We start from the raw sequence: 17,882 nt of genomic DNA on the forward strand, positions 1-17,882 counted from the left end.
GTAGGTAGGAGGAATTAGTCTTTTGGGTGTTTTTGATTTACTTTTGAGGTGGTTCGGCACAACATTGTGGGGCAAAGGGCCTGTTCTTGTGCTGTACTCTTCTATGCTCTAAATAGTATTGTTTTAAAATCAAAATTAACATAGCTGATCTGAAATACTTTGGAAATGCAGTTGGTAGACAGCAAGCTGGCACACAGGTCAGTTAATTCACTCTGGTGACGTTACTCATGGTAGCGGGGTCAGTGGAAAAAAAGTACTTGACAACGACTCAGTTTGACTTCACAGAAATAGAGCAAAGAAGATTGGGGTGGGTGGAATTCTATTCCAACGTCATGGCTATTCGTTTGTTCTAAAGCCATTACATTGGGAGTTTCCGGCAAGAGAAACACTGTGGAACAATCTTGGTTCCAGCCTCTCCAACATTCACAGAACACCATTTGCTTCTATGTTACAGAGGTGCTAGTTTATTGTTTGTGCATTGACAAATACACTTCCGACCGAGTTACAATTACTCCAACACTACTGCGTCGCACCATTGTGTGACAAGGACAATTCAGAAGTGTGCATGGGAACTCAAAGATAATGTTCTGTCACGAACGCCACAGGGATGCTCGGTTGCAAAGTGGTATTGCGAGTGAGAATATTTCCTGTCTTAAATCCACACTCAGATTAAAAGTAGATCTGCAATTCAAACCCAGAATAAAAATGGTTAAATAAGTCTGTCCTGCTGGTCTGTAGTCAAGCTCCCGTCCGCAGCTCCCGTCATAGAACACACTCTTGCTGATGATGTAGACCACATCACCGATTAAAGTTAATCTTAATTGGATGCCATTACTGATAATATCTGAGGGAGTTACAGATGACGCAACCTTTGGAGAGGTTCCCTGCCCTGCACCTGCTGGATATAGGCGGCTCGCCATTTCCTCACAGTGTTCAAAATCCAAACGTCTGGCAGACAAGCTTTCCAATGCATTTGGCAACCGACCTTATTTGCCACCTTCAGAAGGTAGTGGAAGTCTATGTCATCCTCAACACCTTCACAATTAGCAGCTTGGCTTTGAAAGAAGGAAGAGGGAAGGAATGGAGTCACGCTTAGTGGGCTGGAGAGTCCAACCCTGTCGGCATTGGGGTGCGCTGGAGATCCCCGCTGGTGTAGGTCTTGGTTAGTGCTGTGCTTGTTCAAGGCTGACACCGAGTGTTTGATAAATTTCCTTCAGAATTAGCAGTGTTGTGTCCTCAGATTCCCTAGAGGGCGAGAAACAAGAGTTGGCAAACACAGGTAACAAAACAATGTAATTGTTGGGTAAACATTCAAAACACAAAATCAACATGAAATACTGAACATCAACATGCGAAATGCAAACTCCATTTTCCTGTCTCTCCTGGCCAGCTTTGTGCTTTCAGTATTTTGGGCATTTCACTTCAAGTCCAAAGCCGGCCGGTACAGCAGTGCACCAGCACTGGACTTTGAGGTGAGTGGTTCCACTCCAGCCGGCTCCTGGGGTAAGCTAGCAACTCGGCCTTGTTGAAATAAACGACAAAAAGTGCTGAAGGAACGGCAAGGTTTGCAGCCGACGCACTACGGAGGCGAGGAGAGAAATGACAATTCAAATCCAAGCTGCCCAGGTGTTCCGGACTCGAGGGGCTTTTCTGCCGAATCCTGTCCCAATGGTCTTCCGGATATCAATGGCTGTTTGATCAGCCTCGTCGCACGTGCACTAAATTACAGTGAAGTGCGTCGTTTGAGTCCACCACCATCACAGACTGAAGGTGCGCTGGGAGCTCCTCCCCAAGTGTCACCCTGTTTCCAGAGCCAACACAGCGTGCCCGAAACTCACTAACCCCAACCCGGACGTCTTTGCAATGGAGGAGGAATCCGGACCACTCGGAGGAAATCAGAGTCACGTGGAGAATGTGCAAACAAGTGGGGCGGAATATAGAACCCTGATCGCCAGCACTATACAGCGTTACATTAACTGCTGTGTTGCCATGCCGCCCATGATGTGCCCGGATAAGGCTCAAATAAACCAACTACTCGCTGTGCGACACCTCCAAGAGTATCACAACCATGTCGTGGTTCGGAGGCTTGTGTGCCTCAATGACCTGGAGTGTTATGTTGGCTGGAGTCAGGGCCTTGTGCTCTGGCTCTTGGTAGGGTCACCCATGCCAAACAGGTCAAAGGGTAGAGGCCAGACTAAGAGAGGTCTACCGGTCCTCCAGATTTAGGGGTTCAGCTCAGGGCTAACAACCCTGACTGGTCAAGCAAAACTGTGACAGAAACAGCAAATGGTGATCCTTCTACATCTGAGTGTGATGGTATTCCTGAGCCTCCACCTGGGACTTGAGCGACTGACAGCAGTGAAAACCGTGAGGAAGCTACTGACACGATGAAGGAAGCCCCGAACACTGCCAGAGATGGAGGACCTTCGTTGCTGTCCTAAACGGCAGTGGTGTGACATCTTAAACATCACAAGGCACTGAAATGTCACCCGTCCAAAATCCTTTGAGGTCACGGATATCACAGCCCCTTATAGCCCACCAACGTGAAGACAATCATGTGCCCATTAGCCCTAATCCCACACCAGCCAATTAACTCTAGGTTCCACCAATCCCCTCCACACTAGAAGCAATATGCAGCTTCACGAAAGCACCAAACCAGCAGCCGTTGAGATGTGGGTGGCATTTTCCTGCCCTCCCTCACCTACTGCACCAGCGCCCCCTTCGTCCCCTTACCAGTAACAGAGGTGGCTCTGGAGAGCGAAGAGGTACTCGTTGAAGCTTTCGATAGGCTTCTCCTGAAGCACGTAATCAACGCGCCGTCCACCGTTCAACATCCCGATCTTGACCTTCTTCTCCTTCTCCTCCTCCTGCAGGGAGCCGCTTCCGTCTGCTTCAGACCCGGCTTAGAAAGTAACCACAGGCGCAGGTTAGAGTGGCGAGGGGCAGCAGGGCACAGGGTGGCGAGGGGCAGCACCCCGGAGTGAGTGTTGCGCACAGTGGGCACGGTCGGGCGGGGCAGAAGATGCCAAGGGAAAGGAGCAGCAGTGCCCGGCTCAGTTACGGGCTGTGGGTAACTGCGCGGCCCTGGTCCTCTCTGGACCAGCAGTACCCTAGGACAAAGGCCAGGAGGGCGCAAAAACATGCAGAGTGAGGGGGGCCGGGAGGCGAAAGGAGCTGGCTGAGGAAAGGTGGCATTGCGGAGGGTCGTGGATGCACTGTGGAGGGGGCACACAGTACTGTTGCCCACCGAGGCTGGCAGGTGACATGGACATTGCCTGGGAAAGTCCAGCCAATCGAGCAGGGCAGAGGGGATGGGGAGCACTCTCCCACTCCTGCTTGTGACGTTCAGAGCAGGGGCCTCTCACCCTGAAGCCCTTTCTGGGCATCGGGCACAAACCCGACACTGGAGCCCAGATGAAGAACAGAGGATCTGTGGGACCTGTCCCGCTGGGTAGAGGGTTATTGTTATTTGCCTGGTGACCCCATTCTCTCAGGAATGGCTGTGATTTTAACAGGATTTCACCGAAGGCAACCTTGCTCAGTCTAAATGTCTTCCTGCCTCTCTGGACCCATCTCCCTCCTACCTCCAGCTGGGGCCAATGCTTCCTGATGGATAACTCCTTTGAGAACGGATAGGCAGGGTTTGCTACTGTGACACGCGGAGGGGGGAGTTCTAAAGCACGCGTGAGCCGCAGGGGAAGGTCCCACCTTCACTCTCAGCGACGGCCGACTCGATGGCAGCCGCGGACGTGTCAGTCAGCAGCTGGGGCAAGGGGGACTGGAGCCGGGTGAACGATTGCCAGGCGTTCCGCAGGGAGCAGAAGAGGCCGTTCTTCAGGTCAGAGCCCATCCGCGTCAGGCTGTCTTTCAGTTCTGTTGGCACACAGAGGGAGGGCAGAAAAACAAAATTCAGCAATGCACCAGTTCTGGGATTGGGAGGTTGCCATTCAGCCCATCGGGTCTACTATCCTATCACTGGGTATGGAGGCTCCAATGCACAGAATCACTACAGGTTGCAGTAGCCAGCTCCCATCACGGACACACCAGTCTCTACTGAAGAGGGCATCTTCAAAATCTGGCATCATTAAGGACCTTCACAACCCAGGACATGCTCTCTTCTCGTTGTCACAAATGGGGAGGAGGTACAGGAGCCTGAAGATGCACACTCAATGTTTCACGAACACCTTCTTCCCCTCTGCCATCAGATTTCTGAACGATCTATGTACATTACCTCACTATTCCTTACAACGCAGTAATTTAAAAAAATGTCTTGCCCCACACTGATGCCACTAAACACATTTCACGACGTATGTCAGTGATAAGAAGTCCAACTCTGATTGCCCGTTCTTGCCCAGTGACCACATCTCTCAATTCCCTTTTTCTGACACAGAAGTACTCAGTGAAGATACGCAGAGAGCAGGAAGGCGAGGACACTTCCGTTTTTCCTGCTGTTCCAAGATTTTGTCACTGGTTCATGACTCTTAGTGCAGAGGAAACAATCCACTCAACTTTCCTCCGAATCTTCTACATCATAAAGAATTCATCCCTCATCGTCCCAAACTCTAATCACCTCACTTGATCCCGCCTCAGGATAAAACCCTCAATCCAATTCATCAATGCAGAGCTAAACACCAGACCACAGAAGCTGACACTGCACACTGTGTGCCGGTGGGATCTCACCAACTCAGTACAACTGGAGTGGGACTTCCTTTCTCTTCTACTGGGACTCCTTTACAACAAAGGATAACAAACCCCTGACAGAGCAGACCCTGGGCACTAAGGAAGTGAAGCGAATTAGAAAATACTGTAGTTGTCAAGTCAGAACATGAACTCAGGCCATTCGGCCCAAGTCATCCAGGCAAACCAGAACATCTATCCAAGCTGGTGCAATTTGCCTGGGGTTGGCTCATATCTGGCGTTTCTGGGACCCTGCTCTTTGTGATTCTTATAAAGTGACTTGGATAATGAAGTAGAGGCGTAGGCTAGCAGATGCCACGACGGTTGGAGGTGGTGTGGAGATACAACGGGATATAGATAGGTTGCAAATCTGGGCCAAGACACGGCAGATGGAGTTTAGTCTAGAAAAAAGTGAAGTGATACACTCTGGAAGATCAACCTTGAAGGTGGAGTACAAGGTTAATGGAAGGATTCTTACTGGTGTGGAGGAATACGGGGATCTTGGGGTGCAAGACAACAATCCTTCAAAATTGCTACGCAGATTGATAGGGTGGCTAAGGCGGCATATAGAGCCTTCATTAGTTGGGGGATTGAGTTCAAAAGCTGCAAAGTAATGCTGTAGCTCTACTAAACTCCAGTTAGACTACACATACAATTTTGTGTTCAATTCTGGTCGCCTCATTAAGGATGTGGAAAATTTAGAGGGTGCAGAGATTTACCAGGCTGTTGCTTAGATTAGAGAACACGTCCTATGAGGTAAGGATAAGGTGTTTCTCTTTGCAGTGAAGGAGGATGAGAGGCAACTTGATAAAGGTGTTAGCCAGCACTTCTTCTGCCCAGGGTAGCAATGGCCAATACCAGAGGACATCTATTTAAGGTGAATGCAGGGAAGTTTAGTGGAGATGTCAGAGTTAGGCTGTTTTATTTTATTTATTTAAAAAGGCACAGAGTAGTGGATGCCTGGTGTGCACTGCAGGGTGCAGTGGTACAACAGGGACATTTGAAAGACTCACAACATTTGAAAGACTCACAGATAGGACACAAGAAAAATCGAGGGTTCTGGACTGTGTAGGAGAGAAGGACGAGCCTGATCATGGAGTAGATTTATACAGATCAGTAGATTGTAGACTGAAGGATCTGTAGTGTACTGTATTGTTCTGTTCTACGTTCAATATCCCTTTAAACCAGGGGTTCCCAACCTGGGATCCATCGACCCCTCGGCTAATGGTCATGAAAAAGATTGTGAACCCCTGCTTTAAGCCTTTCCTATCCATGTACCAGTCCATTTGTCTTGGAAACACTGCAATTTCACCCAGCTCTATGGCTTTTCCGGAGCTCCCTCCACATGACCATTATCGTTTGAGTGAAAAGCTTGCCCCTCAAGCCACTTTTTAAATATTTCTGCTTTCACCTTAAGTGCATGACCTCTAGTATGCCCTGGGAAAAAGACTGCAGCCATCCACCACATCTGTGACCCTCATGATTTTAACAGAGTTCTGAAAGGGTCAGTAAGATTCCTCAGCCTCTTATAGTCCGGAAGAAAAACCCAGCTATGTCCAGTCTCTCCTTGTAACTCAGAATCAGAATTAGGTTTAATATCACTGGCATATGTCTTAAATTTATTGTTTCGCAGCAGTACTTTGCAATACATAATTGTAAAAAAACTATGAATTACAATAAGTAGCATACATATTAAAAATAAGTAGTGCAAAAGGGTCAAAAATAGCGAGTTAGTGTTCATGAGTTCATTATCCATTCAGAATTCTGATGGCAGAGGGGAAGAAGCTGTTCCCAAAACGTTAGGTGTTTGCCTTCAGGCTCCTGTACTCCCTCTGTAATGGTAGCAATGAGAAGAGGGCAGGTCCTGGATGCTGGGGGTCCGTAATGATGGATGCCACTTTTCGAGGCATTGCCTTTTGAAGACGTCCTCAATGCTGGGGAGGCTAGTGCCCATGAGGGAGCTGGCAGAGTTTGCCACCTTCCGCAACTCTTTCTAATCCTGTGCAGTGGCCCCTCAATACCAGGCAGTGACCCAACTCGTTGGAACGCTCTCCACAGCACATTTGTAAAAGCTTGCGAGTCTATGACAACATGCCAATTCTCCTCAAATTCCTAATGAAGTACAGCCTTCTTTGTAATTGTATTTATATGTTGGGCCCAGGATAGATCCTCAGAAATGTTGAGACCCAAAGTAGTAGCTGGAAACTGCTCACCCTTTCCACTGCTAAACCCTCGAGAGGACTGATGTGTGTTCCCTCGATTTCCCCTTCCTGAAGTCCACAAGGAGGTCCTCAAGACCCCCAGTCCCAGTAACATCTTTATGAATCTTTTCTGCACTCTTTCTAATCTATCTCAAGAAACTGGAAGGCAAATCTTCACTTGTGCCCAAACAGAAAGACCTGATGACTGACAAACACTCATTTTCTTTTGAAAAATTACAGTCAATTTCAGGCAATAACCCTTTGCCCCTGTTATGTTGCTTCAGTGGCCAATGCCACCTCTGACAAACCATGTGGCCAGTTACTGGCAGTTAAACAGGACTACTGGGTTTGGACAATCCTCATTTAAAGCAGGATTTATTTTAATTTTTTAAGAGAGCTTTCCATAATGCCTTTGGCAGAATGCTCTAGGACATCCCAGACATGGAAGTAATCCTGGTATGTAGATACAGTGGACATGGAGATGATGTTTCTGATAGTGGGGGAGTCTCAGACCAGAGGGCACAGATTCAGAACAGAAAGATGTGCTTTTAGAACAGAGGTGAGGAGGAATTTCAGGGTAGTGAACCTGTGGAATTAATTGCCACAGATGATTGTGGATGCTAAATCACTGAGTATATTTAAAATGGAGGTTGTAAGGTTCTTGATTAATCAAGATATCAAAGGTTATGGGAGAATGCAGTAGAATGGGATTGAGAGGGATAATAAATCAACCATGATGGAATGGTAAAGCAGACTCGATGGGCTGAATGGCCTAATTCTGCCCTAATGGCTGATGGTAGTCACTAGTTGGAAATTGAGACTTAACTGGATGGGAAAACTCAAGTATGATAGGTCACATCCATGTTTCAAATTTATTTATCACAAGAACACGTGTCATTCGTGTTAACAACCAGCACACCCAAGGCAGCCTACAAGTGCTACACACATCCTGCCACCGACACTGCATGCCCACAACGCTCAGCATAACAACACAGAACACAACAAGCATCTAAACAACAGCAGCAAACCAAGGCCCATTCCTCCTTCTCACCCACGCACACAGACCACAGGACAGAACTCCAGCCTGTTCCCTGTCCCGCTACAATGCACCCATACAATGGGGCTTCTGCAGCAAGGGAAACTGGGATCCACCTCAACTTTGAGCAGAAGCACAGTGATCTCCAACTAAACATGGCCAGTAAGTAGTCACTGGGGAAAACGTGAACGAACCTTGTGTTCACCAACTGGAGTGTTGCTGGGACCTGACCATACTACAGGTACCTTACCGAGGTGCATCCTCTTCCTGCCCTTGTGATGGGGGATTAGCATGGGCTCCAGGTCCATATCCGGGACGATCATGGGTTCGAGCCTGTACGCAACGGGGTCAAACTACAGAGGGCAAAAAAAAAAGGGAAAACATTTACTATCACCGGAGAAACTCAAGACTTTCCTCAGACCAATTACCTTTCCAAACCCAACACATTAAGGAAGAAGGAATGAATCAGAAGAGACATCTCTGGTGAGTCGAGCTGGTTATACACACCACAGAAACAGGGTGGTGGTCCACCCTCTAAACCAGCCTTCAAGTACTCACCAACTTTCGTCCCACGTTCCAGCCAAGTAGCCTTCCTCAAATTCTATCACCTATCCACATGAGGGGCAATTTACAGCTACCAATCTGCAGGCAGCATGATTAGATGTGGGAAGAAACCCGTGCAGTCAGAGGGAAACGTGCAAACTCTACACAGACAGGACCCGAGGTCAGAATTGAACACTGGTCTCGGATGCTGACAGGAAGCCGCTCTTCTAGTTGTGCCACTGTCTAGTAGGGCAAACCATCAGCCAATCCCACAGCTCCTTTGTCGGTTTCACTCTTTCACACACACCTCTCATCAATAGGGCTTCATCAGCAGCTAATCCCCATGGCATCCCTGGTCTCGTCTTACCACAGTTAATTCCTTTGCCCTATCCATCCCACCCTCCAAATCAAAACTCAACTATTTCCTCTTCTTCTCAGATTTACAGAAGGTCCTTTCGCATGAAAGAACTATTTCTCTCGCCCCACTGATGCTGCCCAACTGGACGAGTGCTTCCACCATTTTCAGTTTTGGTTTCCAATTTCTTTTGTTTTTAAATAAAAAGCTTCAAAAAGTTATGCTTGGATTTCCAGCATTTGCAGATTTTCTCTTGTTTGGAACAAGTTATGATAGTGGTTTAACTATTAAAGTGACAACTTTAGAACTAAAAAAATCAATGCTGGATTATTTTATACTCAGCCAGCGTGAAAACATTATTCATACCACTCAAGGTCAAAACCTCTATTAAACTAGCACACCAGGAACACTTAAGGGTTTTCTCACAACTTGCTACTGTTACTCTTGCCAAGATGGTACCTACTGGGTGGTAGATGTTGAAGAACCTCTTGCACGTGGGGAACTTGTAGTTGGGATCGATTCTCTTCAGTCCTCGGACAGTGAGGAACATACCGATGGGCGAGCCAAACGCGAAGAAGACCTCGGGTTCAAAACTCAGGCGCGGATAATTTACCAAGACCTTGAGCAGGAATTAAAGAAAGGAATTTTAATAAATTTACCATTTTCAAGGCGGCAGGGAAATAGCTGGGGTGGAACAAGTGACTTGCTCGGGTAGCGATCTAGTGCAGACATGATGGGCTGAAGGGTCTCCTTTCATGCCCTAACCATTCACCATTCCTTGTTAAGTTTAACGTGGAACCAGACAGCACAAGCCCTTTGGCAGGTAAGCTACTGGCTCGTACGGATTCTGCTCAGAACTGTTACCAAGAGTGGGAGGGCCAAAGAGAACGGGCACAGCTCCGAGAGTTGGCGGGGAAGATGTTGTGACACAATTGGCTGGAGAGTTAAACACCAGGCTTGAAGAGCTGGAGGTCGAGATTTGGGGGTGGGGTGGGGGTTAGTCCTCGCACAATGAAATTTGTAAATTTTCAAGCACTGAAATAGACTGAAGGAGAAATCAATCTGGTAAAACTTTGGTGCACTCCCTCTGTCACGTGAATACTTGTCTTCCCTAGGTAGGGGGACCAAACCTGGTCACAAAATTCCAGATGCAGTCTCACCAGAGCTCTATGTCATTTCAGTAATACATCTTCACTTTTGGATTCAAACTGTCTAGAAAAGAAAGACCAACATTTCTTCTGTCTTGTTAATTGTTTTCTTCTATTGCTACACTAACTTGGAGTGTTCATGAGACTCCAGACACTAATACCCTTCAATCTGCTGTTCCACAGTACCTGCTTCTAGCTCATGCCTACTCAATGCAAACTAATAGAGAGTTGCAATTCTGGGCTTCAGTAATCAATAAGCAACTTCCTGCCTAACCTCACTGGTCAGCAGCTACAGGCAGCTCTTCAGCAGCTCAGATGCACCTTTCCTCTTGTTCCACACTTCACTGCCCATTTCCATTCAGCTTTGGTTTGCATTCCTCATCTGTCATTTCATTTTCTCTGGCATCACCCTACTGTACACCCCCTTCACTGTTCAGTAGCCTCCCAATCCCACCCTCTGAAAGTGACCAAACACCATTACCTCTTTAACTTCTTCAAAGGAAAAGTACATTTGAACAGCAGGATCATTGCCAGCAGCTGCAAGAGAGGGAATGTCTGAGAAATTATCTTCCTCTTTTCAAAGTTTTCACTGCAGAGGGCTATAAACTCAGCCGGCTCCATCACGGCCATCTTCAATAGGCACAGCCTCAAGAAGGCAGCTTCTATCATTAGGGATCCTCACCATCCAGGATACGCCCTCTTATCTTTGTTACCGTTAAGGTGATGATGCAGGAGCCCGAAGAGAAACACTCAATGTTTATCAACAACCTCTTCCCCTCCGCTATCAGATTTCTGTATTGATCACAAACACCATCTTCCTTCTTGCATTACTAATTTTGTTTACATTTCTTATTGTAACTTATAGTATTGTTCTGTATCACTGCATTGCAACCTATAGTATTGTTCTGTATCACTGTATTGTAACCTATGCGTTCGTCCATCGATGTCGATGAGGACCTCGACACCATTTGACGGTGTCGAGACTAGCATGTGATTTGGATTTAAGTGAGGGAGAGTTGCGTAGCATCAGCCTCACTCTCTCTTCCCAATTCCCATCTGGATCCAGTGGCAAGACAAGAGTCGAGACCTACCGTATTGTTCCGTCTCACCATATTGTAACCTACAGTACTGTTCCGTACCACTGTATCGTAACCTACAGTATTGTTCCATATCATTGTATTGTAACCTATAGTATTGTTCCGCACTGTATTGTAACCTATAGTATTGATCCGTCTCATTGTATTGTAACCTATAGTATTGTTCCCTATCACTGTACTGCTGCCACAAAGCCACAAATTTCATGACACAGTGATAGTAAACCCAGTTCTGCATGAGTGACTAATTATGTTCTGTTTTTCCATTTCAGATTTCCAGCAATATTTAGCTTTAACTTTTAACGACAAAAAGTGTGCAGTGGTACAAAAGAGACAATGTGTCAACTGGTACAAGACACTGACATATGGGGGAATGAAAGTTATGGCACCAGGTCTGGGGTGGCAAAAGTCTCCCCAGCAGATTCAGCACTAGAAACTTCTCAGTCCATCATCCCATAGGTCAATGCAGAAGCAATAATAACACAACCCAAACCAATTTGGAATTAATGATCATTTAAGATGCACAATGCAGCCACTAGGCCTATGGTATTCCTGCTGATTGAAAGGAGCTTGTTATTAGCAATTAATTACCCTAAACAGCACAGAGCAAGGGATTAAAAAAAGTTACTGACTGAAAATACTCAGCAACTTTGACTTAAAATGGGAACTATTCTCTCCACAGTTGCTACTCAACCCACTGAGTGTTTCCAGCATCTTCTGTTTGATTCAGTTTTCCAGACTCTAGTATTTTTTTTTTTATTATTATTTTCAAGATAAATACTACTTATGAATAGCTCCACACTGAGCAGACTTGGCCAATTAAACTGCATAGTCCAGTTCAAAGGTGAGGAGAAATGCACCACATGGATTGGCAGTTCATTTGACTGGAGGTTGAGGTGGCCATCATGGATGAGGACACACACAATAGCTATATTCACCAATATTCTATCAAATCCAAAAACTGTGCTTCCAACGGACAAAATTCAAGGAGTTGTTATCGCAGCAAGGATAGTTGATGGGATCAGCCCAAAGCAGACAGCAGTCTCTCTTATTGATGAGTCCCATGTACCACTATTTGTAGAAGCCGTCTTCTGAAGTTCTGGATTAGACTGTATACTTATTACCTTTGCAGTTAAACAATTTATGCCTGCTTGTATTTTATACAATTTCCTATAGGCATGCAACTGCTTAGTATATTACCTAGCGGTCACAGTATGTATACGCAGTTGTTCAGCGTCCCCTAGTTCTCTGTATAGTTCTGGCAGCGTCTCTGATGTCACGTTACTGGAGTGGGGGCTATATGGTTGGTTAAATTATCTACAGATCTGAATGGAATGTCTCTGATCAATTGAGTCGAAGGGCAGAGCACATAGGCTTGCCGTCTCTATTCTGTTTTTTTCCTTCTTTGTTCTTAGATTCTTGCTCCTGTTTCCAATTCTCCTTGTTCTATTAGTGCTTTATAAAACAGTCGTGAAGCAACAAATGTAATGCCTCGTTCTTGACTCCAGAAAGAACCTTGGATCGAAAACATCAGAATCCACCAGAAGAATACCTCTGTACCAACCAAACTAGCGCTTGCCGACACTTGGTTTGGCGTCAGTGCTTACATAGATTCTAAAAAACTGAAAAAAGATCACCAGCTACAGGGTCTTGGGTTTAAAAAAGCACTGCATCGACCTTTGTGCAGACCAAATCCTTTACTTGGATTTGCTCATCAGCAGACCCACCCACATATACTTCTGCTATAACCTATAAACTCAACCAAGCCGGGACTGGTGTTTGCTGGCATTTGCAGTTTGCATTTGCACAAGGTGCCTGCCCCTCCTGGGCTGGCCATGACTCACCTGACCAATGCCGACGTCAAACTGTTCGTAGTTCACGGAGGTGAGGCTGCTGGTGGACAGGGGTCTCTGCAACTGCTCACCGGCACCCCCTTCCTCTGAGGGCGGGCTGACTTTCTCCGGGATGGCTCTCACCACCGGCTCACCGATCTGCTCCTCTTCCCTGTGCTCCTGCCAAGGAGAGAGCGACACACTAACAACAAGGCCATTGAGGAAACAGAACCATTTGACGGAAGAAAAACCAAAAGAGCTAAATCCCCTTTCACGTGAACCCAAATCCCCTCGTCCCCGGTACTTTGTAAACCACAGATTCAGAATATTCTACAATCCAGACACCCATGCCATTTCCCTCTGGCTGTGTGTCGTACTGGATCTCTGTGACAGCGGTGGTTGGAAGGAATGAATTTTGTGCTCTGGAGGTGCTGAGTAGTCCACGAGACAAAACACAAACTGCTAAACCATCCAGTGAGCACAGAGTACCTGGACGTGGGCCAACTTCTTTGCCAAACTGAGGATCTTCTTCCTTGGTCCCAGAGGTATCCCCAAGTCCTTCAGTTCATCATCTGAACACAGTGCCTGGGGGGAGACGGGAAGAAAAGTGAAGCATTTATATATTACCTCTACTTCACTGTGCTCAAGGTGGAGGCCAGCTGCCTTCTTGCTTGCAGTGGCCTGCTGGTGATGATGCTCCCAAACTGTTGTCAGGGAGGAAGATTCCAGCATAAGGCATAGGAACAGAATCAGGCCATTCAGCCCATCGAGTCTGCTCTGCTTTTCCACCATGGCTGATTCATTTCCCTTGCAATGGATTCTCCTGCCTTCTCCTCGTAACCTTTGATACCTTTACTAACCATAAACATGTCAGCCTCTGCTTTAAATATATCCAATAACCTCGCCTCCATGTGCACTTGCGGCAATGAATTCCACTGATTCCGGCTAAAGAAATTCCTCCTGCCCTCTGTTCTAAACAGACGCCCCACTATTCTAAGGTTGTGCCCTCTGGACCGAGATGCATTCAACCCCTCCCCCCCCCCCCACGACAGGAAACATCCTCTCCCCATCCACTCTATCTAGGCCTTTCAATATTCAATAGGTTTCAATGAGAACGTCCTCATTCTTCTGAACTCCAGCAAGTACAGGTCCAGAGCCATCAAATACTCCTCATATGTTAACCCTTTCATTCCCAGGATCATTCTCATGAACCTCTTCTGGACCCTCTCCAACGTCAGCAGATCTTTTCTCGGAAAAGGACCCCCAAAGCTGCTCAGAACACTCCAAGTGCCATCGGACAAACGCCAAATAAAGCCTTAGCCACAACTGATACATTCCCAAGCCAGGATCGAGTGCGACCTGGAGGGGAACCACCAGGTGAATGGGAGTGCCATGAACTGCTCTCCTTGGATAGCAAAGGTGAGGTCCAAGTCAACTGAGTGAGTGACCACAAGGTATTTTGCAGCTGGTGTACACAGCAGGCAGTGTGGACCAGAGGGATAGAGATTGGATTCACAGGGTGGAGGGGTGCTTTGTTCTTGCTCCTGACTTGTGCTTTGCAGGAAATGGAAAGGCTCCACAAAGAAAACTCCTCTCTTATTGATACTATGGACTTACGTTTGTACATAAGAAACAGGAACAAGAGTTGGCCATCTAGCCCATCGAGCCTACTCTGCCATCAACTAAGGTCACAGATGATCTGCAGGTGGACTTAGCTCCACCCACTTGCCTTTCCCCTATAAACTCCAATTCCCCTGCTATGCAAAAATCTATCCACTGTCTTAAGTACTTTTAATGAGATAGTGTGTACTGCTTCCCTGGACAGAGAATTCCACAGATTCACTAATCTCTGGGAGAAACAGTTTCTCATCTCTGTCCACCAGGTTTTGAGACCATGTTCCCTAATTCTAGTCTCACTTATCAATGGAAGCAACTTTCCTGCCTTTGTCTTATCTACCCCTTTCATAATTTCTTAATGCATCTATAAGAAAGCTCCTCATTCTTCTGAAGTCTAATGAGTTTTTTTGATCCCAACAAGTTTCAAATCACTTTGCACTTTCACCAAGTCTGAGCAACTTACACCAGAGTTTAGTCACAAACTTCCGAGGCGGGGAGGGGAGGACATTTCCAGCTGGGTGTCAAAGTTCAAAGTAAATTTATTATCAAAGTACATATTTGTCACCAAATAACAACCCTGAGATTCATTTCCTTGCTGGCATACTCAATAAGTACACAATAGAAAAATAACCACAATAGAATCAATGAAAGACTGCAACAACTTGGGTATTCTACTAGTGTACAAAGGACAACAATGTGCAAATACAAAAATAATAACAAAGAAATAAATATCAATAAATATCAGTACCATGAGATGAGGAGCCCTAGAAAGTGAGTCGATAGGTTGTGGGAACTTTGCAATGATGGGGCAAGTGAAGTTTTTTTTGGGTGAAGGGCTTATTCCTGTAACACTCACAGATATAGTCTCCAAAAAGAAACAGCGCGAATCAAAACTCATTGTACTTGACCTGAAGGAGTTCCATCACTTTCTTTCTGTCAAAGATGCATCCCCATCTTTCTGCAGGGAAGATCCACGCGCATGCACCTCTCGCTGGGTTTGAAGATACTCCAAAGTTGCAGAGCAGCTGACGTACAATGCTCCCAATACTAGAGCTCATGTCCTGAAGCTCAAGCCTGGTCATGGCCTTCCTCGGGTTGTTGGTGCAGCATCAAAGACATTGATACAGGAGTTTAACAGGTGGAAGAAAATGTCATGGCTGTTTGAGAGAACCCTTAACCCACTGAAGGAAGGGACTGGACAACATTTCCCAGAGCTTCTGGAAATGAGGTCTAGAAAAGGCAAACATTAGGCCAACCAGAAAGTGTATCTGGTAACAGCAGAGGCCCAAACAAATAAATCCACGAGATCAGGATCATAATGTTTATCCTTGCAGGGAAGGGACAGCAATCTAGCTCGGTTGTTCTGGATCACAGCGCTAAGCAGTATTGAACCCATATTGGACTGTCTCTGTACTTTTATATTTGTGTGCTGTAGCACCTACTTTTTATTCGCAGTTACTTTGTAAATAATACTATTCTTTAGCTCTTCTGTTCAGATGCTAATTGCATTTCATTGGTTTTGTATCTGTACTCGGCACGATGACAATAAAGTTGAATCTAATCTAATTTTACGGGAATGAGATAGCACGTGGTGAATTGTGTCTCAATAGTGCTTTGTCAGCTAGGCCGAGACCAGCTGATGGAATTATTCCCCACCGTTGATGATGTCTCAAGAATTAAAGGCTTTCACCATCTGGGAGATGCTCTCTTCTCATTACAATCATCAGAGAGGTAGAAGGGCCTGAAGACATACATCCCATGCTTTAGGAACAGCTTCTTCCCCTTCGCCATCAGATTTCTGAACAGCCCATGATCACCACCTCCCTATTCCTCTCTTGCACTATTTTATATAATCATTTAGAGTAAATTGTTTTATGTCTGGCACTGTACTGCTGCCCCAAAACAAAGTTCACAATAATTAACATGATTCTAATCAGATTCTGAATTGCATATGTATTACTCTGGCTTAAGATCATGCTTTATTTTATTAATGCAGTTATGCTGTTGGGCATTTTATTTGCTGTAGATTTTCTCCAAATGAAGTAGGTGTTCCTTAGATTACATTATATAATCGAGTATTTCATTTTTGCCATTTAAAATAAAATAAAATCAGTGATTAAGTTAGGCTTGTTGAATTGGCCAATAGGATTTGTCTTGTTAACACTTTTTTTGGAGAAAGCACAGGAAAAACGGGGAGACATTTTTCAAGGGAGAGCACGGGATCAAAGGAGAATAGAGACGGTCAACGAACGTTGGAGAAGGACATGGTGAAATGTTGACAGAACCCATTTGGAAGGACAGATACTGATGCTGGGAAATCCTCATGCAGACAATGGTCTCACAGAGAATGGGCAGACAACATAGTTAATTAGTTAGAACAGGACATTGAAAAAGTTTGATATTTTTTCCCTTAGATGTTGAAGGAATGAATATTTGTTTCCTGGGACAGGTTCTTCAGCACAAAAGTTTCAGTACTGTGAGTAAACAAAGTGAAGTAAACTGGATTGATTATGCAGGAATGAGCTCCAGTGATTATGTGCACGATATAAACAATTATTTATACATATAATGGGCTTTTACTTTATTTTGTATATAAAGTATTATTGATTTTTGTTATAGTTTAAAAATGTTTTGCCCATACATTTTGGATCTAAGTTTATACTGGTGCAAGTTAAATTATTGTTTCCTGCTGAATGGTAAATTTGCATGTGTGTCAGTGTTCATACAAGTAAATGCCTTAGTTTTCCTTAGCAGAAACATTCAAACTTTTATGGTTGTGTATACCCGAAATCATATTTACCCCAGATGTGTTTATTTAATGGAAACTACCTCTTTCATCGTTATTCCCATGCATTGTTGAGTTATGTTGCTGTTAGGCTGAATTCAGAGCAATAGCCAAGTCATTACGAACCTACAGTGAGATGGTTACAGGGTTTCCAGGAAACTGGGTCCAGGGATTAAGTGGTTGAGGGACTGATGTTAACTTCTGAGAGCATTTCCAGTGAGTTTCCAAGAGCAGCATTTTACAACACTCTTACTGAACGCAGCACCCATCAAAGATCGTCACCACCCAGGCCAGGCTCTTTTCTCACTGCTGCCATCAGGTAGCAGGTACAAGTACCTCAGGACTGCACCACCAGGTTCAAGAACAGTTACTACCCCTTGACAATCAGGCTCTTGAATAAAAACAGATACCTACACTCACTTAAGGACTCTTATATTGCTACTTATTATCTGCATTTGTTCTATAGATTTACTAAGTATGCCTGCAGAAAAAGAATACCAGGGTTGTAGGGTTGCATGTGGTGACATGTATGTACTCTGAACTTTGAAACCTTCACTGATCTGGGGGTTCAATTAGTGAATGCTCCAAAATGTC

The 17,882-nt window shown here is 45.4% G+C and overlaps 1 protein-coding gene across 2 annotated transcripts in view; it reads right to left on the reverse strand.

Annotated features, from left to right (window-relative positions):
• Window positions 1-436: 436 nt before the first annotated feature.
• Window positions 437-17,882, reverse strand: part of LOC140201819 (triacylglycerol hydrolase DDHD2-like) — a 48,513-nt gene continuing 31,067 nt past the window's right edge. For both annotated transcript variants that reach the window (XM_072266522.1, XM_072266521.1), the window contains exons 11-17: window positions 13,376-13,471; window positions 12,899-13,066; window positions 9,276-9,431; window positions 8,165-8,267; window positions 3,709-3,873; window positions 2,734-2,902; window positions 437-1,245 (exon numbers count right to left, since the gene is read on the reverse strand). In XM_072266522.1, coding sequence (XP_072122623.1) covers window positions 1,164-1,245; window positions 2,734-2,902; window positions 3,709-3,873; window positions 8,165-8,267; window positions 9,276-9,431; window positions 12,899-13,066; window positions 13,376-13,471 — 939 coding nt within the window. In that variant the 3' untranslated portion in view covers window positions 437-1,163. The remainder of the gene's footprint in view (window positions 1,246-2,733; window positions 2,903-3,708; window positions 3,874-8,164; window positions 8,268-9,275; window positions 9,432-12,898; window positions 13,067-13,375; window positions 13,472-17,882) is intronic.

This window comes from Mobula birostris, chromosome 8 (assembly GCF_030028105.1).
Source record: "Mobula birostris isolate sMobBir1 chromosome 8, sMobBir1.hap1, whole genome shotgun sequence".
NCBI classification, from domain to species: Eukaryota; Metazoa; Chordata; class Chondrichthyes; order Myliobatiformes; family Myliobatidae; genus Mobula; species Mobula birostris.